The 26339-nt window shown below is 44.7% G+C and overlaps 1 protein-coding gene and 1 long non-coding RNA gene across 4 annotated transcripts in view; one reads left to right on the top strand and one right to left on the bottom strand.

Moving 5' to 3' along the window:
* Positions 1-26339, bottom strand: part of LOC133539621 (histone-lysine N-methyltransferase ASH1L-like) — a 155245-nt gene that overhangs the window by 81039 nt on the left and 47867 nt on the right. For all 3 annotated transcript variants that reach the window (XR_009803450.1, XM_061881672.1, XM_061881674.1), the window contains exon 3: positions 4588-8341. Coding sequence is in view for 2 of the 3 variants with exons in the window: in XM_061881672.1 (XP_061737656.1) it covers positions 4588-8341 (3754 nt within the window). In the remaining variant the exon portion in view is untranslated. The remainder of the gene's footprint in view (positions 1-4587; positions 8342-26339) is intronic.
* Positions 1-26339, top strand: part of LOC133539622 (uncharacterized) — a 154487-nt gene that overhangs the window by 88050 nt on the left and 40098 nt on the right. The window lies entirely within an intron of this gene.

Raw genomic sequence — 26339 nt, 5'->3', positions numbered from 1 at the left:
CCCGACCTCGGAAGAAGATGGATGGATGGATGGCATTAAGATTATCAGTGTTTCCACAAAGATAAATATCATTAATTATTAATAATAACAAGGGCTTCACGGTGGCAGAGGGGTTAGTGCGTCTGCCTCACAATACGAAGGTCCTACAGTCCTGGGTTCGAATCCAGGCTCGGGATCTTTCTGTGTGGAGTTTGCATGTTCTCCCCGTGAATGCGTGGGTTCCCTCCGGGTACTCCGGCTTCCTCCCACTTCCAAAGACATGCACCTGGGGATAGGTTGATTGGCAACACTAAATTGGCCCTAGTGTGTGAATGTTGTCTGTCTATCTGTGTTGGCCCTGCGATGAGGTGGCGACTTGTCCAGGGTGTTCCCCGCCTTCCGCCCGATTGTAGCTGAGATAGGCGCCAGCGCCCCCCGCGACCCCAAAAGGGAATAAGCGGTAGAAAATGGATGGATGGATTAATAATAACATAGAATTAAAGGCAAATTGGCTATTTCTGGCAATTTATTGAAGTGTGTATCAAACTGGTAGCCCTTCGCATTAATCAGTACCCAAGTAGTAGCTCTTGGTTTCAAAAAGGTTGGTGACCCCTGTGCTCATCCTTCATCAATCACTGCTCAGCTCATCTTTTATTTTTCTTTCCATTTTTCCACAATCTCCAACAACGCCGACCACTCTTTGCTTATTGAATCCCTCCAAGTTAAAAAGGCACCGTTGGCCAGCGGCGAGGGGAAACGGGCCGTCTTTAAATAGCCAATGTGGTGGTTGACTAATGACTCTGCTCTCTGGCTAGCCTTGAGCTACCAAACATTGCGCGGTTTGGTGAAGACTTTTTTTTGGCTGGTTCCCATTAAGACGTTGCTCTTATACCATCACACTTTTTTCTTTTTTTTTTTTTCCTCTCCCTTTCAAATTCAGAGAGACAGCGGTTGCTGAGTGGTTATGAGTGTGCATAACACATCCGCTGCTCAGCAGAAGGAGTTTGAACAAGGCTATAAAAAGGCAAGAGTCTGCTCTTCTCTCAATCACATTGCAGGCTTTCATGCCAAAAAAGCAGCGTAAAAGAGATGTCCCTCGTAAATTTGAGGTGTAAACTCCATACTTGTATTACTGAGAAATGAAAGGTATTGTATTTCCTTGAATTGCCGCCGGGGCACTAATTAATTTAAAACCTCTTCTCACTCCGGCGTTTACCAAAGGCATGCGGTAAAGGCGAGCATGCGCTAATTATTTTAAAACCTCTTCTCACTCCGGCGCTTACCAAAGGCATGCGGTAAAATTAGGCCTTCGCTTATAAATTGAGTATGATGTAATGATAAAGAATCTGGGTATTATCTTCGACCCAACTCTCTCCTTTGAGTCACACATTAAAAGCGTTACTAAAACAGCCTTCTTTCATCTCCGTAATATCGCTAAAATTCGCTCCATTCTGTCCACTAAAGACGCTGAGATCATTATCCATGCGTTTGTTACGCCTCGTCTCGATTACTGTAACGTATTATTTTCGGGTCTCCCCATGTCTAGCATTAAAAGATTACAGTTGGTACAAAATGCGGCTGCTAGACTTTTGACAAGAACAAGAAAGTTTGATCACATTACGCCTGTACTGTATATACCTTTATATACATATATACATACATATATACCTGTACTGGCTCACCTGCACTGGCTTCCTGTGCACTTAAGATGTGACTTTAAGGTTTTACTACTTACGTATAAAATACTACACGGTCTAGCTCCAGCCTATCTTGCCGATTGTATTGTACCATATGTCCCGGCAAGAAATCTGCGTTCAAAGGACTCCGGCTTGTTAGTGATTCCCAAAGCCCAAAAAAAGTCTGCGGGCTATAGAGCGTTTTCCGTTCGGGCTCCAGTACTCTGGAATGCCCTCCCGGTAACAGTTCGAGATGCCACCTCAGTAGAAGCATTTAAGTCTCACCTTAAAACTCATTTGTATACTGTAGCCTTTAAATAGACTCCCTTTTTAGACCAGTTGATCTGCTGTTTCTTTTCTTTTTCTTCTATGTCCCACTCTCCCCTGTGGAGGGGGTCCAGTCCGATCCGGTGGCCATATACTGCTTGCCTGTACTGCTTGCCTGTGTATCGGCTGGGGACATCTCTGCGCTGCTGATCCGCCTCCGCTTGGGATGGTTTCCTGCTGGCTCCGCTGTGAACGGGACTCTCGCTGCTGTGTTGGATCCCCTTTGGACTGGACTCTCGCGACTGTGTTGGATCCATTATGGATTGAACTTTCACAGTATCATGTTAGACCCGCTCGACATCCATTGCTTTCCTCCTCTCCAAGGTTCTCATAGTCATCATTGTCACCGACGTCCCACTGGGTGTGAGTTTTCCTTGCCCTTATGTGGGCCTACCGAGGATGTCGTGGTGGTTTGTGCAGCCCTTTGAGACACTAGTGATTTAGGGCTATATAAGTAAACATTGATTGATTGATTGATTGATTGATTTAATAAAAAAATTTTTTTCTATGGTCTTACCTTTACTTATAAATGAAGTCCATGCGCAGCTCCTTCTGATCAAAAGCATCGATAACTTGTGTATAGAAGTCTTCCTTATCTTTCTTCAGTTTTAAAGTCTCTTTGTCTCGATGGAGATCTTCCTTTATTACCTCCTGCTTCGATTGAAAGTCCAGTTTAGAAAACGGTTTTATTTTAGATATGTTATCCTCCATGTTAAAAGTGCAAGCGAGAGGAAAAAAAAAACGATCGCTGCTTGTTTTCACTTTTTCTGCAGCCGAGTAGTCGCAAGAAGGATCACTAGCGGGGCGGCACGGCGCAGTGGGTAGAGCGGACGTGCCAGAAACCTGAGGGTTGCAGGTTCGCTTCCCACCTGTTGACATCCAAAAAAGCGCTGCTGTTGTGTCCTTGGGCACAATGATGAATGAATGATTGGTGGTGGTCGGAGGGGCCGTAGGCGCAAACTGGCAGCCACGCTTCCGTCAGTCTACCCCAGGGCAGCTGTGGCTACAGATGTAGCTTACCACCACCAGGTGTGAATGATTGATGGGTTCCAACTTCTCTGTGAGCGCTTTGAGTATCTAACAATAGAAAAGCGCGATATAAATCTAATCCATTATTATTATTATTATTATTATCTACCACCAGGAGGCGTGAGTCATTTAATGACTCATATTTGACACACGCACCTACGGCATATTCATAAAACATAGCTGCTTATTGTTATTTTTAGCATATTCAATAGCTTGGACCTTAAATCCTACTGAATAGCTCTTAATCTTCTTCCCTTTATGCGATTTCAAATGATTGAAATCAGCCTCCTCCATTTTGAAAATGATGACAGGTGAAGTGTCACTCGTGACGTGACAAGTTTGACCCGGCGGAAATTCTAGGCATATGCTAATTATTTGGCGAAACGAGTTTGACCCGGCGGAAATTCTAGACCAGGGGTGCCCATTACGTCGATCGCGATCGACTGGTCGATCTCGGAGGGTGTGTCAGTCGATCTCAAGCCAGGCATTAAAAAATAGACATAAAAATGAGCAATCATCAATCATACCAAGACTTCACTTTCGTCAGTTGTTTGACATTCTCTGCACCCGAGGATCTTGTGAGATGACGCTGGCTGCTGCGAGCTCATATTTAAGAAAAAAATCACTAACAGGGCGGACGCAGAGAAACACATTTTATTTCTAGAGACTCCGTACCTACTGTCAAAACTCTAAAGACCGACTGCACAGTTCCTGTCTTCACCATAAAAGACCTGTTTCATCCTGCCTGTGCTAACAAAATAAGAGTCTCAGAAAGCTAGCGTGCACAAGCTAGCAAGCTACGGAGTTTGATGCCAATGTATTTCTCCCCCGCCCTCAGCAACCGCTTTCTCACTTGCTTGCCCACCCGCACAGTCACTGACGTCACTCACCTGCTGCCAGACATTAAAGGGCCACACACACATATGCTACTCTCATAACAAAGTGTTTAAAAACGAGTATGCAAGTTGGACAAATGAGATGCCAGATCCAACCACTTTCATGTGGTATTGGACAGAAAGGAGGACTTTTTTTTCCCTCCATTTGAAAATGTGGGCGTTATCATCATTACTGTCTGATTCCAATCAATGCAAGTCATCAGAATCAGGTAATACACCAACTTATATTCTTGTCTTCGTGAAAGAAAGGAATCTATGTGTTAAACATGCTTGTATTATCATTAAACACCATTAACGTGTTAACAAAAATGTCTCTTTCATAAATAAATAAATATAAATTATAAATAGGAATGAGGTAGATCCCCTCGAGTTGGTCAATTGAAAAGTAGCTCGCCTGCAGAAAAAGTGTGAGCGCCCCTGTTCTAGACATTCGCTAATAAAAATAATATTTTGCGAAACGAGTTTGACCCGGCGTTAATCCTGAGCCGGCGGTAATGCTAAGCGTGTGCTAATTATTTTGCGAAACGAGTTTGACCCTGCAGTAATTCTAGGCAGGCGCCTACTATATACCCGGCGACAATTCAAGGAAATACGGTAACTTGAAATAGTGCATTTGCATGAAACACCATCTCTTAGAAACAGTCATTTTTGGTTACTGGCCGAATCTACAGTCGTCTCACCTGCTTCTCTCCTTTCCGTCCATGCCGGCTGGTCCGTCCTCCATAGCCTGCCTTCTCTCCCCAGGTTTCTACTGGCTGGCCCGCTTCTCAAGCCACGTTCTCGGGTCGTCGCGGCGGATGACGTAAACAGGTTGGTGTGCGTTAGGGAAGGGGACGTCCTGTTCAGGTGACCGGAGTCAATGTCTTCCGCATCGTCGTCTTCTTGCTCGGAGAGGATCGTTCGACTTGTATGTCCTCTGAAAGATCCCCAGCCGGAGTTTGGGAATGTTGCACCCCCAGGTTTGGTCCAACTCTGGCCAAGGCCACCCCACCCTCCCCCAAACAAAGACAAGTGAGAGGAGCCCAGTCCCACTGAGAAAAGAGACGCAGGTCTAGAGCTCTCTGACAAAGATGATGATGTGCCAACCGAGAAGGAATTATTTCCATTCTCACGTAGCCAAGGTGACTCTTTGGACAGCACGCCGTCCATTCGTCTTGTCCCTTTTTTTCCTCCTCCTTGCCTCAAACTTAACCTTGACTTTAAACCAGAAAACCGCTCTCTCGCCACCACTTCTCCCTCTTCGCGATCATGTAACGCTTCGTCATTTACGTTTCGTTCACAAGGCTTCTGCCTATGTTTATGTTTGTGTTCACTCTGCCCGCAGTTGCACGGAAGGCTTGATGTGTACCCTAAGTTGAGGCCCCCTCCACTCCCTTCAATGTCACTCACTAAAGCTCCCTCCCTCAGCAGCCTGCTCCTCCGCCTGTGGAACCTGGCTGGGTTGAGGAGGAAGTGGGCATGATGGGGCTGTTGCGGTGCGTACTGGTGAGGAGAGGAAAGTGGGTATGAACCGGGAAGGTGGTGGTAAAGTGTTGTGGCCGGAGGGTAGCTGCTGTAGAAGCTCATATTCTCAATGCTCTCCTGGAACTTCGATGGGCAGCCACACTGCCTGAGCTCTGGCTTTCTGTTGCAATGCGCCGGCTGACAAGGGTAGAAAGGCTGAGGGGGGAAGGTTGGATTAGCAGCAAAAGACGGAGGGTGAGGAGAATAGAAGCCATTCAGATTGATCCTGAATACGTTGGAGCGGTGAGAATGTGAGGAGTGATGGCGCCTTCCTACAAGTGTGTTCCCACTTGCGTCAAAACCCTGTGCCAGTTCCGTCCTTGCCCAGCCTTTTCGACCAATGTGGATGTCACTGAATTGACTGATGAGCTCTTCCAGTTCAGACAGAAACTCTGGATCCTGCATGAGCAGCTGCTGGTGTTTCTTTTTGTGTTTATTTTTCTGTTTCTTCAGTGCACTGTGACCAAGGCAAGGGAAGTATTCTGAATGAGTGCACTTGTGTCCAGGGTAGGGGCACGAGCAAGAACATGAAGTGGGACAGCTGTAATCCCTTCGCTTGTGCCTATGCCGGTGTCGCTCCATGGTTGATGAGTTACTGATTGGATTCTTGAGTCTGGCCATAACAAAACGAGAGGAGCTGTCCCCAAGAGAAGCATGTTTCGGACCACCTAGAATTGCTCCTGATGCTTGACCCAACCTGAGCCTACCACCCCTAAACTCCGCCCGCTCACAAACGCTGTTGTTATCAGTTCCAATTCCACTATCACTAGGCAAAGTCTCCTCACTGTGAGATTCACTCCTGGGGGACGGTGTCGGGTCTTTAAGGTGGCCTGGGGAGCCGGGAGTCGGATGGAGTGGAGGGGTGTGAGAAGAGAGCTTACATGACGACTGATGAAAAGGGAAGTTGTGCCTGCCCTGGCATGGACAACTCTTCTTTACAAAGGGGGAGAGGGAGGAGCAGGATAGGGGTCTAGGTGAAGTGCAGGAAGACGACGGGGACGGTAGAGAGAACAGGGGAGGAAAGACCAAAGTAGATGTTGGTTCGGTGACACTTCCCTCACTGTAAGGACTCTGTGCCCCACTGGAGTGTGTAAGAGATGGGGAGGGAAACGGGTGGGCGAGAGGCGGCTGGGACTGGTGAGACGTAAAGAGAGAGGTTTCTGTGGGCTGGTTAAACAAAGACGATTGAGTGAAACTGTTGGATTTCATATGAGTCGTTTGTGCTTTAGGCTTGCGCCCTCTTCTCTTGCCCATGTAGATGGTTCCTCTCTTACTGACATTGATCTGAGGGCCCAGCTTGGCCCCAAAGGAGGAGGACAGGGCAGAGAGCGTGGGTACTATTGCAGGTTCAGTCGACTTGTATGTTCTTGGATTGTTGTCTGCACCTTTAGTTCTTCTGCTCTCCTTCCCTGTGTAGCTGGTCATCATCACCTTCTGAAGCCGCCTCTTCTTTTTTTTCTTTCTCTCCTCAATCAGCTTCTTGATCTTTAACTGCTTGTTTCCCTTTTCAGGAGAAGGATGAGGATCTGTGCCATCATCTGTGACGTCTGTTGGACTCAAAGGTTGTTTGCGAGGACGCCCTCGTCTTTTCGGGCTGGACTCTAGTATGGGGCTTCTTGGAACATTGTCACACCCTAGAAAGGCGATCTCCTCAGGTGAAAGTCGAAGAGGAGGTTCGTTGTACATCATGGAATGGGATTTAGGGCGGCCCCTTTTTCTGGTGGGAGTCGCAGGGCTTTTTGGAGCAGGCGGGTTGGGTTCTAATGTGGAGTGATTTCGTTTTGGGGATGATGGTTTAATTGAGGAAGACACGGAGGGGGAGTTGTTGGTTGGGAAACAAGAGGGAGTCAGCTCTTCAGTCTGCTGATTTGTGGCCTTGGGATTCTGGCAGACAATGGTTTGAGAATCATCGTCCTGATTTTCAGCCCTCTGAGCCCGATGCACCAGCTTTGTCCAGCTTGGCCGTCTAGCTTTGCGTTTCTTAAGCGGTCTGCTGTCTTGCTCCCGGGGATAAGATTGGGGAGAAAGAGGAGGGAGAACAGACAATACGGGATGTTTGGGTGGCTCAGTTGAATGTCTGGAGACTTCTTTCTCTTTTGACTTGCTGCCGTCGCAAGTTGTTGCTTGCAGTACGGTAATATCTCTCATGTCTGATCTTCCTTCTTGTGTTTTATGTAATTTACCCCTGCTGCCCGATTTGGTGTCCTCTTTTCTGATCTTATCCTTGTGTTTCTCGGCTTTTTCTCCAGTCCTTAGTTCCTCACCACCTTTATGGTCAGACATGAATTGCTCTTTAATGTGCCTTGATTTGCTCTCTTTTTTCTTCTTTTTCATTTCTTCCTTTCTGCTATCACCTTTCACTATCTTTACTTCCAGACCATCTCCTTTTGGTTTTCTGGCTTTCCGTTTCTCTTTCCTTATCATACGCTCTTTGTCTCTCTTTTGGTCTTTGGAGAAGGGTAGTGAAGGATCCCGAACTGGTGAGACGGACCTATCCAAAGTAGGGAAGGATTTAGATTTTGCTGTTGTCGGAGGAGAGCTACCTTTTTGCGGCAAACGGAGCTCTGTTTGAGAGGAACTCGGAGGTGTGGCGGGCGTGTCCGCAGAAGGAACAGGGGAAGAGCTCCTGTGTTTCCCTCCTTTGAGTTGTGTGGTGTCTCCAAGGTTGTCTTCGGAGCATCTCCCATTCGAAAGACCCTTCTGTTTCTTAGTCTGCACCGCACCATTGTGTTTCTTGTTGATCTCCCTTTCAGGCGGAGTTTCGGTGCATGTCGCGGAGGGCGTAGCTGAAGATTTCTGGTCTGTTGAGGGCGACGAAGGTTTGAGACCCGCAGTGACTAGCTGGTCAAGGACGCTTTGAGTCTTCTCTATTTTTACTCTCTCAGACGAGCTGGAAGTTGACTCCGTGTTAGCGGCCGGTTTGAGCAGAACCTGGAAGTGGAAAAAAAAAAAAAAGCAATCTCTGATTATTGGGCTAGTCCATCCATCCATCCATCATCTTCCGCTTATCCGAGGTCGGGTCGCGGGGGCAACAGCCTAAGCAGGGAAACCCAGACTTCCCTCTCCCCAGCCACTGCGTCTAGCTCTTCCCGGGGGATCCCGAGGCGTTCCCAGGCCAGCCGGGAGACATAGTCTTCCCAACGTGTCCTGGGTCTTCCCCGTGGCCTCCTACCGGTTGGACGTGCCCTAAACACCTCCCTAGGGAGGCGTTCGGGTGGCATCCTGACCAGATGCCCGAACCACCTCATCTGGCTCCTCTCGATGTGGAGGAGCAGCGGCTTTACTTTGAGTTCCTCCCGGATGGCAGAGCTTCTCACCCTATCTCTAAGGGAGAGACCCGCCACACGGCGGAGGAAACTCATTTCAGCCGCTTGTACCCGTGATCTTATCCTTTCGGTCATGACCCAAAGCTCATGACCATAGGTGAGGATGGGAACGTAGATCGACCGGTAAATTGAGAGCTTTGCCTTCCGGCTCAGCTGCTTCTTCACCACAACGGATCGGTACAACGTCCGCATTACTGAAGACGCCGCACCGATCCGCCTGTCGATCTCACGATCCACTCTTCCCTCACTCGTGAACAAGACTCCTAGGTACTTGAACTCCTCCACTTGGGGCAGGGTCTCCTCCCCAACCCGGAGATGGCACTCCACCCTTTTCCGGGCGAGAACCATGGACTCGGACTTGGAGGTGCTGATTCTCATTCCGGTCGCTTCAACAATTCAACTGACAACGGTGGGAGACAGAAGACAATAACTCAAATGCTTTTGTTTTTGTCCGCCCATTCAATTTGAGACTGGGAACAAAGTGACTCAATCAGGCAGAGAAAGGAGGGCACAGCAAGGAAGAGACAGAGCGAGGTGATGGAAATGGGAGAACGGAGGGGGTGACACAGAAAGGAAAGACACAAAGCAAAAGAACAAGAAGAGAGCGGGACGGGGACAGAAGTGGAGTGAAAGATAAATGAGAGCAGGTAGAGAAAGAAGAGGATGTAAAAATAGAAGAGAGGGACAGATATAGAGTGTCAGGCAAAAAGAGAACACTTTTGCTATTGGTTGCTATAAATTGCCACTAATACGGATGAGAAGGCCTGACATTTTGTACTTGTCCTGTAATTTTGGTACGCGGCAGCTTGAGTGGCGTTTGTTCAGCTAAAGCAATAAGCGTCCCCTTGGGCGATCGTCAGGACTGATGGACCAATGCCTGTAATGGCCGAGCGGTTGCTGTGCCGCTCGTCCTATTTATAGGCCAGTTTATTGAAATGTGCTGCTTGCTTTTAAGGAGTGAAACAATTACTCATTTGACCTTGGGCACCTAAAGTCTAAGTGATTTCACGTCATGTGACGCTTGGCAGTGCGTAAAAATCCCAAAACAATACACGGTTAGCCATTAAGTGCCGTTTATGTATCTGAATATTTAGAATTGTTTATCCTTTTGGAATTAACTTCAGGGAACTAGGATTTTCAATTCCATCCATCCATCCATTTTTTACCGCCTGTCCCTTTTTTGGGGTGGCAGCGAGTGCTGGAGCCTATCTCAGCTGAATTCGGGGGGAAGGCGGTGTACACCCTGGGCAAGTCGCCACCTTATCACAGGGTTTTTGCAGTACGTAATTGAAAAATAACACATTATTACATCAATATACAAACCCCGTTTCCATATGAGTTGAGAAATTATGTTGGATGTAAATATAAACTGAATACAATGATTTGCAAAACCTTTTCAACCCAAATTCAAAGACAACAAATTTGATGTTCAAACTGATAATCATTAACTTTAGAATTTGATGCCAGCTACACGTGACAAAGAAGTTGGGAAAGGTGGTGATAAATACTGATAAAGTTGAGGAATGCTCATCAAACACTTATTTGGAACATCCCACAGGTGTGCAGGCTAATTGGGAACAGGTGGGTGCCATGATTGGGTATAAAATCAGCTTCCCAAAAAATGCTTAGTCTTTCACAAGAAAGGATGGGGTGAGGTACACCCCTTTGTCCACAACTGCATGAGCAAATAGTCAAACAGTTTAAGAACAACATTTCTCAAAGTGCAATTGCATGAAATTTAGGGATTTCAACATCTACGCTCCATTCTATCATCAAAAGGTTCAGAGAATCCGGAGAAATCACTCCACGTAACCGGCATGGCCAGAAACCAACATTGAATGACAGTGACCTTTGATCCCTCAGACGGCACTGTATCAAAAACCAACATTAATCTCTGAAGGATATCACCACATGGGCTCAGGAACACTTCAGAAAACCACTGTCACTAAATACAGTTTGTCGCGACATCTGTAAGAGCAAGTTAAAGCTCTACTATGCAAAGCAAAAGCCATTTATCAACAACATCCAGAAATGCCGCCGGCTTCTCTCGGCCCGAGATCATCTCACATGGACTGATGCAAAGTGGAAAAGTGTTCTATGGTCTGACGAGTCAATATTTCAAGTTGTTTTTGGAAATATTCGACATTGTGTCATCCGGACCAAAGGGGGAGCGAACCATCCAGACTGTTATCGACGCAAAGTTCAAAAGTCAGCATCTGTGATGGTATGGGGGTGCATTAGTGCCCAAGGCATGGGTAACTTACACATCTGTGAAGGCACCATTAATGCTGAAAGGTACATACAGGTTTAGGAACATATGTTGCCATCTAAGCGCCGTCTTATTCATGGGCGCCCCTGCTTATTTCAGTAAGACAATGCCAAGCCACATTCAGCACGTGTTACAACAGCATGGCTTTGTAAAAAAAAGAGTGCGGGTACTTTCCTGACCCGCCTGCAGTCCAGACCTGTCTCCCATCGAAAATTTGTGGCGCATTATGAAGCGTAAAATACGACAGCGGAGACCACGGACTGTTGAACGACTGAAGCTCTACATAAAACAAGAATGGGAAAGAATTCCACTTTCAAAGCTTCAACAATTAGTTTCCTCAGTTCCCAAACATTTGAGTGTTTTTAAAAGAAAAGGTGATGTGACACAGTGGTGAACATGCCCTTTCCCAACTACTTTGGCACATGGTGCAGCCATGAAATTCTAAGTTAATTATTATTTGCAAAAAAAACTTTGAACATCAAATATCTTGTCTTTGCAGTGCATTCAACTGAATATGGGTTGAAAAGGATTTGCAAATCATTGTATTCTGTTTATATTTACATCTAACACAATTTCCCAGCTTATATGGAAACTGGGTTTGTATTATTGCAATCCACAAGCGTTTAACAATTTGGAAATATGTGTGAGTAGTAAGCATGCCACAAAAGATGGTCTTCAGGCTCTGGCTTCTCCTTGGCACTATTGCTAGCAAAAAGATGTATTTTTTTTTTTGTTAATCGAGATGACACGGGGCACGAGAAACCCCTAATATCACTCACTTTTAAAATGTACTGTCGGGCTAAACAACTTGGGAAAAAAATGAAATTGTGATTTTTTTTTTTTCTTTCCTCCCCTTAATAATAATAGTGTTTAATATGCAAGTGTGTGGGCTTCACGGTGGAAGAGGGGTTAGTGCGTCTGCCTCACAATACAAAGGTCCTGCAGTCCTGGGTTCAAATCCAGGCTCGGGATCTTTCTGTGTGGAGTTTGCATGTTCTCCCCGTGACTGCGTGGGTTCCCTCCGGGTACTCCGGCTTCCTCCCACTTCCAAAGACATGCACCTGGGGATAGGTTGATTGGCAACACTAAATTGGCCCTAGTGTGTGAATGTTGTCTGTCTATCTGTGTTGGCCCTGCGATGAGGTGGCGACTTGTCCAGGGTGTACCCCGCCTTCCGCCCGATTGTAGCTGAGATAGGCACCAGCGCCCCCCGTGACCCCAAAAGGGAATAAGCGGTAGAAAATGGATGGATCGATGGAGTCACTAGAGAAAGTAACTATATCCGGTTGTGGTCCAAAGTTTACATACACTTGTAAAGAACATAATGTCATGGCTGTCTTGAGTTTCCAATCATTTCTACAACTCTTATTTTTTGTGATAGAGTAATTGGAGCACATACTTGTTGGTTACAAAAAAACATTCATGAAGTTTGGTTCTTTTATGAATTTATTATGGGTCTACTGAAAATGTGAGCAAATCTGCTGGGTCAAAAGTATACATACAGCAATGTTAATATTTGCTTACATGTCCCTTGGCAAGTTTCACTGCAATAAGGCGCTTTTGGTAGCCATCCACAAACTTCTGGTTGAATTTTTGACCACTCCTCTTGACTAAATTTGTGAAGTTCAGCTGAATGTGTTGGTTTTCTGACATGGACTTGTGGCCAAACAGCTCAAATTGTGTTTCATCTGACATCACATGGAAAGAGATAAAACCTTCTGTAGGAAAGCTCTGTGGTCAGATGAACCAAAAATGTAGCTGTTCGGCCAGCAATATGTTGGGAGGAGAAAAGGTGAGGCCTTTAATCCCAAGAACACCACTCCTACTGTCAAGCATGGTGGTGGTAGTATTATGCTCTGGGCCTGTTTAGCTGCCAAATGGAACTGGTGCTTTACAGAGAGTAAATAGGACAATGAAAAAGGAAGATTACCTCCAAAACTCTTCAGTACAACTTAAAATCATCAGTCCAGAGCAGGGGTAGGGAACCTATGGCTCTCGAGCCAGATGTGGGTCTTTTGAGGACTGCATCTGGCTCTCGGATAAATCTGAGCTTACGTTGCTTAACACGATAAGTAATGAATAATTCCGCTGGTAATCCATCCATTTTCTACCGCCTGTCCTGTTCGTTTTAACACTGCATTCACAGTGTTAAAAATAACGTTCAAAATATAAAACATTCTCATGCATTTTAATCCATCCATCCAATTTCTAGAAGTCCCATTCATGGTAAGAAGTTTTTTATTTATTATTGGTTAGCTTCAGAATAAGAGTGTTATCAAAAAGAACAAGAGACTTATTATACTTTAAAAATGTTGGTCGTACTTAAAAATGCACACATTTAGTTGTATTCAGTGTTAAAAAAGATTACATGGCTCTCACGGAAATACATTTTAAAATATTTGGCTTAAATGGCTCTCTCTGTCAAAAAGGTTCCCGACCCCTGGTCCAGAGGTTGGGTCTTGGGCGCAGTTGGGTGTTCCAACAGGACAAGGACCCCAAATACACGTCAAACGTGGTAAATGAATGTCTAAATCAGGCTAGAATTAAGGTTTTAGAAAAGCCTTCCCAATGTCTTGACTTAAAGGTGTGGACAATGCTGAAGAAACAAGTCCGTGTCAGAATACCAACACATTTAGCTGAACTGAACCAATTTTGTCAAGAGGAGTGGTCAAAAATTCAACCAGAAGCTTGTGGATGGCTACCAAAAGGGCTTTATTGCTGTAAAACTTGCCAAAGGACATGTAAGCAAATATTAACATGGTTGTACGTATATTTCCCTTGTGGAGGGGGTCCGGTCCGATCCGGTGGCCATGTACTGCTCGCCTGTGTATCGGCTGGGGACATCTCTGCGCTGCTGATCCGCCTCCGCTTGGGATGGTTTCCTGTGAACGGGACTCTCGCTGCTGTGTTGGATCCGCTTTGGACTGGACTCTCGCGACTGTGTTGGATCCATTGTGGATTGAACTTTCACAGTATCATGTTAGACCCGCTCGACATCCATTGCTTTCCTCCTCTCCAAGGTTCTCATAGTCATCATTGTCACCGACGTCCCACTGGGTGTGAGTTTTCCTTGCCCTTATGTGGGCCTACCGAGGATGTCGTAGTGGTTTGTGCAGCCCTTTGAGACACTAGTGATTTAGGGCTATGTAAGTAAACATTGATTGATTGATTGATTGATTTTGGACCCAGCAGATTTGCTCACATTTTCAGTAGACCCATAAATCATTCATAAAAGAACCAAACTTCATGAATGTTTTTTGTGACCAACAAGTATGTGCTCCAATCACTCTATCACAAAAAAATAAGAGTTGTAGAAATTATTGGAAACTTTTGATCGTGACTGTATAAACGGACATTACGCTGGTAAGTTACTTTCAGCACAACCTGCACAGAATGAAAACCAGTGGTGCACGCGCTTGTTTGCAACTATCAAGAGACCCGCTTATAGCTACTGGGTACTAGCCCATGTCCTACTATGCTATTAACTTGAAAATAGAAGCAGGACAAAACAACAAATAAAAAATAAAGGCTAAAGTCGGCAGTGTGGGAACATTTCGGGTACTTAAAAAATTACCAATGAAGGCAATTGCTCACCCGTTTGTTGAATCATCTTAAATAAAGTTGCGGCTAAAGAGTCTAATACGACCCGTAACATGCAGCCTTACACGGCAAAGTCAAGGTAAAATATAATAAGTGAGTTAAATTACGTTAGTACAAGTAGCATTTTTTATATCCTAAGCCTTATTTGCAATGCAGTTGCACTTCCAAGTCATTAGATGGCAGTACTGTACAGGCCACGTGTATCAAACTCAAGGCCCAGGGGCCAAATCTGGCCCGTCACATAATTTCAAGTAGCCCGCAAAAGCCTGGAAATAATTTTTTTCATTAAAGTACTTAATTTTTTTTCTTACTAAAAGTATTTGGTTTTTTCCATTATGACAATAAAAAAATATATGTACAAAGGATGTAAAAAAATATATATTTATTTTCAATTGAATTTCCATGTTCCTTTGCAATGATTCTTAATCAATTAAAAAAAAATATATAACAGAATTTAAATTAAATATCTCACATTTAAAAAAAAAAATGTTTGAATATAACAAATACCAAAATATCTGATTGACTTATGATTTCAAAGCAAGTTATCCTTAAAATTGTACACTGAAAAAATGACAATAGATGTTTTCTGTAAAATTTCTGCGACTGAGCTGCCTTTTTTTTTTTTTTTTTAACCATAAAAATAACTTTGTTACCATTTTTCCATTTACAGGAATACATTATAAAAACAAAAACTGCAGATATTATAGTAAAAAGCTAGTTAATTTTACCGTAAAAAACATTGTTACTGTTTTTCCATTTCGTTTATAGTAATAAACTGTGGAAAAACACCACCAATTTTACGGTAAAATTTTGACAACTATGCTGCCAGCTTTTTTACACTAAAATCAAAATTTTTTTTTTTACAGCATTCTCGATTCAAACCGATTCTTGCAATATGTGTGGTATTATCTTTTTTTTTCAATGCTTTATTTTAAATATGTGAAAACTACATTACGCTAAAAGCACTAGATGATAAAAAAAACCCTTTGTATGTTTGAAAAGCAGTAGGAAGAAGCATTTGCTTATTAATTCCTACCTCTTTTCCATTGGTTATCTTAGACCCAGTGTTCCTTTTATTAATTAATTTATTTTATTTATTCTCAACAAAAACAACAATCACTCACTAAAAACTCTCAACCAAAACAACAGTCACCACAAAAATATAATGAACATTTTTCAAAACAGGTTACAAGTTAGAAAAGCTCCTTCTGGTTGCATGGAAATGGTTTAATAACGTATTTTCAAAAATGTATTCTTATAAAAAGAAAAAAAAATACTTGATTTAAAAATTAAATTTGGAAAATGATAATTCGATTTTAAATTAGAATAAATAAGAATCACGATTCAGATTTTTTTATGCACCCCTATATATACTGTACATGTATTTCTTTATATAGATACATATTCATATATATTTGGAGAAAAGCTCAAGAACCCCCATGACCCCGAAAGGGATAAGCCACTTGAACTTGAGGGGCCACTAGAACTACAATGTGGCCCTCAATGAAAGCGATTTTGACATGCCCGATATAAGCTATCTATGCTATGTTGTCAAATTAGGAAATAGGAAGCTGACTAGGTCATGTTGTGCCCTACAAAGTGTTTATGCTGTAAAAATTGTGCTTATTACACGTCAGCTGTTTGATTGTAACATTCATCTTAGTTGGAGGAAGCTGAATATGTTATGTTGCTCCCTACAAAGTATTTATGCTGTAAGTATTGTGCTCATTACACACCAGCTGTGTGATTGTAACATTCATCTTAGTTGTAGTTTTCATTACCAAACTTGGAAGTGTAGGAATCGCCACATAAAATCGCTAATGCTAATAGTAGCCTTCCATCCATCCAATTTCTACCGCTTGTCCCTTTTAGGGTCGCGGGGGGTCACTGGAGCCTATTTCAGCTGCATTCAGGCAGAAGCCGGGGTACACCCTGGACAAGTCGGCACCTCATCACAGCTAATGTCAATGGTAAATCCAATGTAAATTAGCATTAAGCTAGCATATTTTGGAAGAGTGGAGCCTTACTTTACGTTCAAACGTTTTCTACCAGGCATACTTGCTTTTTGTTGTTTAAAATTGCAACATTACTTAGAGCAGTGTTTTTCAACCCCTGTGCCGCGAGATACAGTCTGGTATGCAGTGGGAAACTATGTAAGTTCACCTAATTGGTATAAAAATATTTTTTTGCAAACCAGTAATTGTAGTCCGCAAATGATGTGTTGTTGGGTGTCAGTACTGTCTAGAACTCGGCAATACTCTTCCATATCAGTAGGTGGTAGCCGGTAGTTAATTGCTTTGTAGATGTCAAACAGCGGGAGGCATTGTGCAGGTAAAAAGGTATCTAATGTTTAAACCCAAAGTGAACAAAAGGTTGAGTGCCCCTAAGAAAAGGCATTGAAGATTAGGGAAGGCTACGCAGAACGAAACTAAAACTGAACTGGCTGCAAAGTAAACAAAAACAGAACGCTGGACGACAGCAAAGACTTACTGTGGAGCAGATGAAAATGACAATCAACAATGTCTCCAGAAAGACCGATAGCGTCCGCACAATTTAAATAATCTTGATTGCCAAAACAAAGCACGTGCGGGGAATAGCACTCAAGGGAAGACATGAAAATGTTACAGGACAATACCAAAGAAACGGGAAAAGCCACCAAAACAGGAGCGCAAGACTAGAAGTAAAACACTACACACAGGAAAACAGCAAAAAAGTCCAAATAAGTCATGGTGTGATGTGACAGGTGGTGATAGTACACCTACTTTGAGACAAGAGCTATAGTGATTGGTTATGGTTTAACCGTTTAAAGTCATACCCAACAATTGCAAGAACGGCTTTTTATCGTCGATATCGATTTTTATGATTTCCGCTGGTGTTCCGCTGGATTTTTCCAATGAAAAAAATGTGCCTTAACTCAAAAAAGGTTGAAATACACTGACTTAGAGGGAGTTTGACTGAGTCTGCCCTGAGTCCTGCTGGACTGATTGTTTACCTCAACCGGTGTGTAGTCTGCAACCATAAGTGACTTGAAGTGCAGCAAAGGTACTAAAGTATGGCACCGTTTGATTCTACATCAATCGATACTCTGTAGTACAGACGGAATTCAGTCGGTGCCTATAATAGTACCGATTTCAGTACCCATCCCTAGTGATAAGTTACCTAATGAGGAACTATGTTAAATACAAACATGTCCCTTACAATCAGTAGCTTAGCATTGAGTCAGTTTAGAGCACGTTTTGTGGGTTCTTCCGAGGATGTCGTAGTCGTAATGGTTTGTGCAGTCCTTTAAGACATTTGTGATTTGGGGCTATATATCCATCATCCATCCATCCATCATCTTCCGCTTATCCGAGGTCGGGTCGCGGGGGCAGCAGCCTAAGCAGGGAAACCCAGACTTCCCTCTCCCCAGCCACTTCGTCTAGCTCTTCCCAACGTGTCCTGGGTCTTCCCCGTGGCCTCCTACCGGCTGGACGTGCCCTAAACACCTCCTTAGGGAGGCGTTCGGGTGGCATCCTGACCAGATGCCCGAACCACCTCATCTGGCTCCTTTCGATGTGAAGGAGCAGCGGCTTTTCTTTGAGTTCCTCCCGGATGGCAGAGCTTCTCACCCTATCTCTAAGGGAGAGACCCAAACTCATTTGGGCCGCTTGTACCCGTGATCTTATCCTTTCGGTCATGACCCAAAGCTCATGACCATAGGTGAGGATGGGAACGTAGATCGACCGGTAAATTGAGAGCTTTGCCTTCCGGCTCAGCTCCTTCTTCACCACAACAGATCGGTACAACGTCCGCATTACTGAAGACGCCGCACCGATCCGCCTGTCGATCTCACGATCCACTCTTCCCCCACTCGTGAACAAGACTCCTAGGTACTTGAACTCCTCCACTTGGGGCAGGGTCTCCTCCCCAACCCGGAGATGGCACTCCACCCTTTTCCGGGCGAGAACCATGGACTCGGACTTGGAGGTGCTGATTCTCATTCCGGTCGCTTCACACTCGGCTATACAAATAAACATTGATTGATTGATTGATTGATTGATTGATTGATTGATTGATTGAACCTATGGCTCATGAGCCAGATGGGGCTCTTTTGATGACTGCATCTGGCTCTCAGATAAATCTGAGCTGACATTGCTTAACACGATAAGTAATGAATGATTCCGCTTGTAATCACAGTGTTAAAAATATCGTTCAAAATATAAAACATTCTCATGCTTTTTTATGTTCAAGAAGTTGCGTTAATGGTAAAAAGTATTTATTTATTATTGGTTAGTGTGGGGCTTGCTCTCCTGGGGGTTCTTCAGACCACCAAGCACCGACATGAGAGCCTGTTTCAGGGTTACAATATTGTTTTATTTTTCAATAAGTCTCTCAGTTGCTTTCCAGCATTTGTATTTTTCTCTTTCGTTCTCGCTCGCGCTCCGGCTCCAGCTCCAACCCTGTCTCTCCTCCTGGCTGCTTCTTATAACAGAGCGACAGGTGATTAGATAACAAGGCCTAGGTGGGCCATCTACGCACCTGTCGCTGATTTCGAGGCTGGTCCTGGCAACACCCCGCTTCGCTGCAGGCCCACAGGCCACGCCCCTCCACAGTTAGCTTCAGAATAACAATGTTATTACAAAGAATAATAGACCTAGTGTACTCTAGAAATGTTGGTCTTACTTAAAAATGGACACGTTTAGTTGTGTTCAGTGTTAAAAAATATATTATATGGCTCTTAGGGAAATATCCATCCATTTTCTACCGCTTATTCCCTTTCGGGGTCATCTTAGTTGTAGTTTTCATTACCAAACTTGGAAGTGTAGAAATCGCCACATAAAATCGCTAATGCTAATAGTAGCCTTCCATCCATCCATTTTCTACCGCTTGTCCCTTTTAGGGTCGCGGAGGGTCACTGGAGCCTATCTCAGCTACAATCGGGCGGAAGGCAGGGTACACCCTGGACAAGTCGCCACCTCATCGCAGGGCCAACACAGATAGACAGACAACATTCACACACTAGGGACCATTTAGTGTTGCCAATCAACCTATCCCCAGGTGCATGTCTTTGGAAGTGGGAGGAAGCCGGAGTACCCGGAGGGAACCCACGCATTCACGGGGAGAACATGCAAACTCCACACAGAAAGATCCCGAGCCTGGATTTGAACCCAGGACTGCAGGACCTTCGTATTGTGAGGCAGACGCACTAACCCCTCTGCCACCGTGAAGCCCTGAAGCTAACCAACAATAAATAAAATACTTCTTACCATTAATGCGACTCGTTGAACTGGTGCGGTAGAAACCGGATGGATGGATTAAAAAGCATGAGAATGTTTTATATTTTGAACGTTATTTTTGCCACTGTGACTACCAGCGGAATTATTCATTACTTACCGTGATTTATATGAGAGCCAAGTGCAGTCATCAAAAGAGCCACATCTGGCTCCAAAACAATAGGTTCCCTACCCCTGTTATAAACAGTGTGTCTGCCCAATGACGTTATTACTGTAGAAGGATTGAGGGCAAGTTCTTGTGGGTTTATTGTTAGGCAGTTTCATTAACGTCCCCCCAGCGCGGTAACAACACACAACAACAGCAGTCATGTTTACGTCTACCGTAAGGCAATTCGTCTGCCGTAAACAGCATGTGACACTCTTAAACAGGACAATACTGCCATCAACTGCACATGCATCATAACACCTCCAGGCAACTTCAATCCTTTACTAGTCCTCCTCCATTCACATCCCATCTCCCCGGATTGTAAATAACCTAATGTAAATAATCGAATGTATTCCTAATGTATATACTTGTTCTTATGCTATCTGAACTCACTATGTTCTCTGCTGGCTGTACATATCCTACTAAATAAGACCTACATTGTTTCAATGTCCACATTTCTCTGTTGATGACTGAAGTACTGATATCAACCAAAGCTCCTCATCCCACCCCCCGGATTGTAAATAATTCAATGTACATACTATGATGATTAACTTGTGTGATGACTGTATTATGCTGATAGTATAAATTTGTAGCATGAATTGATTAACGTGGACCCCGACTTAAACAAGTTGAAAAACTTATTGGGGTGTTACCATTTAGTGGTCAATTGTACGGAATATGTACTGAACTGTGCAATCTACTAATAAAAGTATCAATCATTAATCATGCATATGTGACAATAACATCTACGGCTTTTAGAAAGTGCAGTGCACAGCTGCGCACACCATCCATCCATCATCCATCATCTTCCGCTTATCCGAGGTCGGGTCGCGGGGGCAACAGCCTAAGCAGGGAAACCCAGACTTCCCTCTCCCCAGCCACTTCGTCTAGCTCTTCCCGGGGGATCCCGAGGCGTTCCCAGGCCAGCCGGGAGACATAGTCTTCCCAACGTGTCCTGGGTCTTCCCCGTGGCCTCCTACCGGTTGGACGTGCCCTAAACACCTCCCTAGGGAGGCGTTCGGGTGGCATCCTGACCAGATGCCCGAACCACCTCATCTGGCTCCTCTCCATGTGGAGGAGCAGCGGCTTTACTTTGAGTTCCTCCCGGATGGCAGAGCTTCTCACCCTATCTCTAAGGGAGAGACCCAAACTCATTTGGGCCGCTTGTACCCGTGATCTTATCCTTTCGGTCATGACCCAAAGCTCATGACCATAGGTGAGGATGGGAACGTAGATCGACCGGTAAATTGAGAGCTTTGCCTTCCGGCTCAGCTCCTTCTTCACCACAACGGATCGGTACAACGTCCGCATTACTGAAGACGCCGCACCGATCCGCCTGTCGATCTCACGATCCACTCTTCCCTCACTCGTGAACAAGACTCCTAGGTACTTGAACTCCTCCACTTGGGGCAGGGTCTCCTCCCCAACCCGGAGATGGCACTCCACCCTTTTCCGGGCGAGAACCATGGACTCGGACTTGGAGGTGCTGATTCTCATTCCGGTCACTTCACACTCGGCTGCGAACCGATCCAGCGAGAGCTGAAGATCCCGGTCAGATGAAGCCATCAGGACCACATCATCTGCAAAAAGCAGAGACCTAATCCTGCGGTCACCAAACCGGAACCCCTCAACACCTTGACTGCGCCTAGAAATTCTGTCCATAAAAGTTATGAACAGAATCGGTGACAAAGGACAGCCTTGGCGGAGTCCAACCCTCACTGGAAATGTGTTCGACTTACTGCCAGCAATGCGGACCAAGTTCTGGCACTGATCATACAGGGAGTGGACCGCCACAATAAGACAGTCCGATACCCCATACTCTCTGAGCACTCCCCACAGGACTTCCCGAGGGACACGGTTGTGCGCACACAACAGCTGTAAATATACTCCTCCCCTCTTAACCACGCCCCCCCACTTCCCGAAATCGGAGGTCTCAAGGTTGGCAACTATGCTTCTGACTAACAACAAAAAAAATACTTTCAGTTTTAATCTAATGCATTTTTTATTGATATCAATTACGTGATATCAATTACGTGGGCAGCACGGTGGAACAGGGGTTAGTGCATGTGCCTTACAATACAAAATTAACAGTAAACGTGAAGTTATAACACTTAAACGTCCTCAAGAAGAGGTGCTTTAAGACATGGCTAGCTAGCTAGCGGCTAACGTCCAGCCGCAGTCTGCAGTGTTTTAGCTACTTCTAAATCACTAATCCTGGTCTCCATGGCGACAAATAACATAAGTTTCTTACAAGTATCATCCCTGCAGGACAAACAATAGCTAAACATGTTTCACTACACACCGTAGCTCACCGGAGTCAAAATGTAAACAAACACCATTGGTGGATCTACACCTGACATCCACTGTAATGATTAGGGATGATGTTTGAAAACCGGTTCACCCGATGCTTCTATAAAAAAAGGACCAATTCCATGGATTCGAATCCCTTTTTGAGAACCGGTTCCCATTATCGAAGCCACTATACCAGGGGTATCAAACTCAAATACAGAGTGGACCACAATTTTAAACGGAACAAAGCCGCGGGCCAAGGTTGAACAAATTAACCTTTTAATAGGGACCCAAACAGGTGTTGCAATAAATATTGAACAAGCAAGGCTTATATAACTTTAGTGACATGCAAAATCCATTTTCAAATAATATTAATAATAATTAAAAAAATATCAATGGCATATCAAATAAAATTTAAATAAAAATGTTATGCCTTTTTTTCTATTTGCAATCTTCTAAGGTAAATATATCATTTTTTTTCCACAGGCTAATAATAAATTTGAAAATGAAATAATAATGAATGAACCAAACATTCAAGCCTTGAAGTAGCAAGAGAAAATGCATGAATAAAACGTTAATCATTGGTCAGTTTGCTGGAAGTTTCCCGGAAGAGTTAGTGCTGGGTATTTGTTCTGTTGTGTTACGGTGCGGATGTTCACCCGAAATGTGTTTGTCATTCTTGTTTGGTGTGGGTTCACAGCGTGGCCCATATTTGTAACACTGCTAAAATTGTTTATACGGCCACCCTCAGTGTGACCTGTATGGCTGTTGACCAAGTATGCCTTGCATTCACTTGTACGTGTGTGTTTGTGTAAAAGCCACAAATATTATGTGACACGCTGTTAGTATGGAGGAATAGTGGACGTGACGACAGGTTGTAGAGAACGCTAAAGGCAGTGCCTTAAATGCACGCCCCCAATATAGTTGTCCAGGTGGAAATCGGTAGAAATTCGGGAGAATGGTTGCCCCGGGAGATTTATCGGGAGGGGTACTGAACTTCGGGAGTCTACCGGGAAAATTAGGAGGGTTGGCAAGTATGAGTATTAGCGGTGAATGCGATGTTACGGCGGCACCGACGCTGTATAACACCGGCGGGCCAGCTCTAATGCTAAATTGATATTGCCTCAAGGGCCAAATTGAATTACAAGGCGGGCCAGTTTTGGCCCCCCGGGCCAGAGTTTGACACCCATGCACTATATTGAGTTTCGCGACCACGAAATGGAGGATTCTCATCTGTGCAGCGCGAGCACTGATCCTGCAGCCGTGTGTCAGTTGGGGGGCGGTATAGCCCGGTTGGTAAAGTGGCCGTGCCAGCAACTTGAGGGTTCTAAGTTCGATTCCCGCTTCCACCTTCCTAGTCACTGCCGTTGTGTCCCTGGGCAAGACACTTTACCCACCTGCTCCCAGTGCCACCCACACTGGTTTAAATGTAACTCAGATATTGGGTTCCACTATGTAAAGCGCTTTGAGTCACTCGAGAAAAGCGCTATATAAATATAATTCACACTTCACATGTCCTCCTGACACATGCTAAATAAAACGCTAAATAGTGCTCTCAAAACGGCGATGAGTATTGAAAAATCACACTGTGCGTGCTAAATCAATATCTGTGCATCTTTTCCTCCCAGTATCCATCCATCCATCCATCTTCTTCCGCTAATCCGAGGTCGGGTCGCGGGGGCAGCAGCCTAAGCAGGGAAGCCCAGACTTCCCTCTCCCCAGCCACTTTGTCTAGCTCTACCATAGTCTTCCCAACGTGTCCTGGGTCTTCCCCGTGGCCTCCTACCGGTTGGACGTGCCCTAAACACCTCCCTAGGGAGGCGTTCGGGTGGCATCCTGACCAGATGCCCGAACCACCTCATCTGGCTCCTCTCCATGTGGAGGAGCAGCGGCTTTACTTTGAGTTCCTCCCGGATGGCAGAGCTTCTCACCCTATCTCTAAGGGAGAGACCCAAACTCATTTGGGCCGCTTGTACCCGTGATCTTATCCTTTCGGTCATGACCCAAAGCTCATGACCATAGGTGAGGATGGGAACGTAGATCGACCGGTAAATTGAGAGCTTTGCCTTCCGGCTCAGCTCCTTCTTCACCACAACGGATCGGTACAACGTCCGCATTACTGAAGACGCCGCACCGATCCGCCTGTCGATCTCACGATCCACTCTTCCCCCACTCGTGAACAAGACTCCTAGGTACTTGAACTCCTCCACTTGGGGCAGGGTCTCCTCCCCAACCCGGGGATGGCATTCCACCCTGGACCATGGACTCGGACTTGGAGGTGCTGATTCTCATTCCGGTCGTTTCACACTCGGCTGCGAACCGATCCAGCGAGAGCTGAAGATCCCGGTCAGATGAAGCCATCAGGACCACATCATCTGCAAAAAGCAGAGACCTAATCCTGCGGTCACCAAACCGGAACCCCTCAACACCTTGACTGCGCCTAGAAATTCTGTCCATAAAAGTTATGAACAGAATCGGTGACAAAGGACAGCCTTGGCGGAGTCCAACCCTCACTGGAAATGTGTTCGACTTACTGCCAGCAATGCGGACCAAGTTCTGGCACTGATCATACAGGGAGTGGACCGCCACAATAAGACAGTCCGATACCCCATACTCTCTGAGCACTCCCCACAGGACTTCCCGAGGGACACGGTTGTGCGCACACAACAGCTGTAAATATACTCCTCCCCTCTTAACCACGCCCCCCCACTTCCCGAAATCGGAGGTCTCAAGGTTGGCAACTATGCTTCTGACTAACAACAAAAAAAATACTTTCAGTTTTAATCTAATGCATTTTTTATTGATATCAATTACGTGATATCAATTACGTGGGCAGCACGGTGGAACAGGGGTTAGTGCATGTGCCTTACAATACAAAATTAACAGTAAACGTGAAGTTATAACACTTAAACGTCCTCAAGAAGAGGTGCTTTAAGACATGGCTAGCTAGCTAGCGGCTAACGTCCAGCCGCAGTCTGCAGTGTTTTAGCTACTTCTAAATCACTAATCCTGGTCTCCATGGCGACAAATAACATAAGTTTCTTACAAGTATCATCCCTGCAGGACAAACAATAGCTAAACATGTTTCACTACACACCGTAGCTCACCGGAGTCAAAATGTAAACAAACACCATTGGTGGATCTACACCTGACATCCACTGTAATGATTAGGGATGATGTTTGAAAACCGGTTCACCCGATGCTTCTATAAAAAAAGGACCAATTCCATGGATTCGAATCCCTTTTTGAGAACCGGTTCCCATTATCGAAGCCACTATACCAGGGGTATCAAACTCAAATACAGAGTGGACCACAATTTTAAACGGAACAAAGCCGCGGGCCAAGGTTGAACAAATTAACCTTTTAATAGGGACCCAAACAGGTGTTGCAATAAATATTGAACAAGCAAGGCTTATATAACTTTAGTGACATGCAAAATCCATTTTCAAATAATATTAATAATAATTAAAAAAATATCAATGGCATATCAAATAAAATTTAAATAAAAATGTTATGCCTTTTTTTCTATTTGCAATCTTCTAAGGTAAATATATCATTTTTTTTCCACAGGCTAATAATAAATTTGAAAATGAAATAATAATGAATGAACCAAACATTCAAGCCTTGAAGTAGCAAGAGAAAATGCATGAATAAAACGTTAATCATTGGTCAGTTTGCTGGAAGTTTCCCGGAAGAGTTAGTGCTGGGTATTTGTTCTGTTGTGTTACGGTGCGGATGTTCACCCGAAATGTGTTTGTCATTCTTGTTTGGTGTGGGTTCACAGCGTGGCCCATATTTGTAACACTGCTAAAATTGTTTATACGGCCACCCTCAGTGTGACATGTATGGCTGTTGACCAAGTATGCCTTGCATTCACTTGTACGTGTGTGTTTGTGTAAAAGCCACAAATATTATGTGACACGCTGTTAGTATGGAGGAATAGTGGACGTGACGACAGGTTGTAGAGAACGCTAAAGGCAGTGCCTTAAATGCACGCCCCCAATATAGTTGTCCAGGTGGAAATCGG

The sequence above is a fragment of the Nerophis ophidion genome, linkage group LG21 (genome assembly GCF_033978795.1).
Source record: "Nerophis ophidion isolate RoL-2023_Sa linkage group LG21, RoL_Noph_v1.0, whole genome shotgun sequence".
NCBI classification, from domain to species: Eukaryota; Metazoa; Chordata; class Actinopteri; order Syngnathiformes; family Syngnathidae; genus Nerophis; species Nerophis ophidion.
This window is presented reverse-complemented; position numbering and strand designations above follow the sequence as displayed.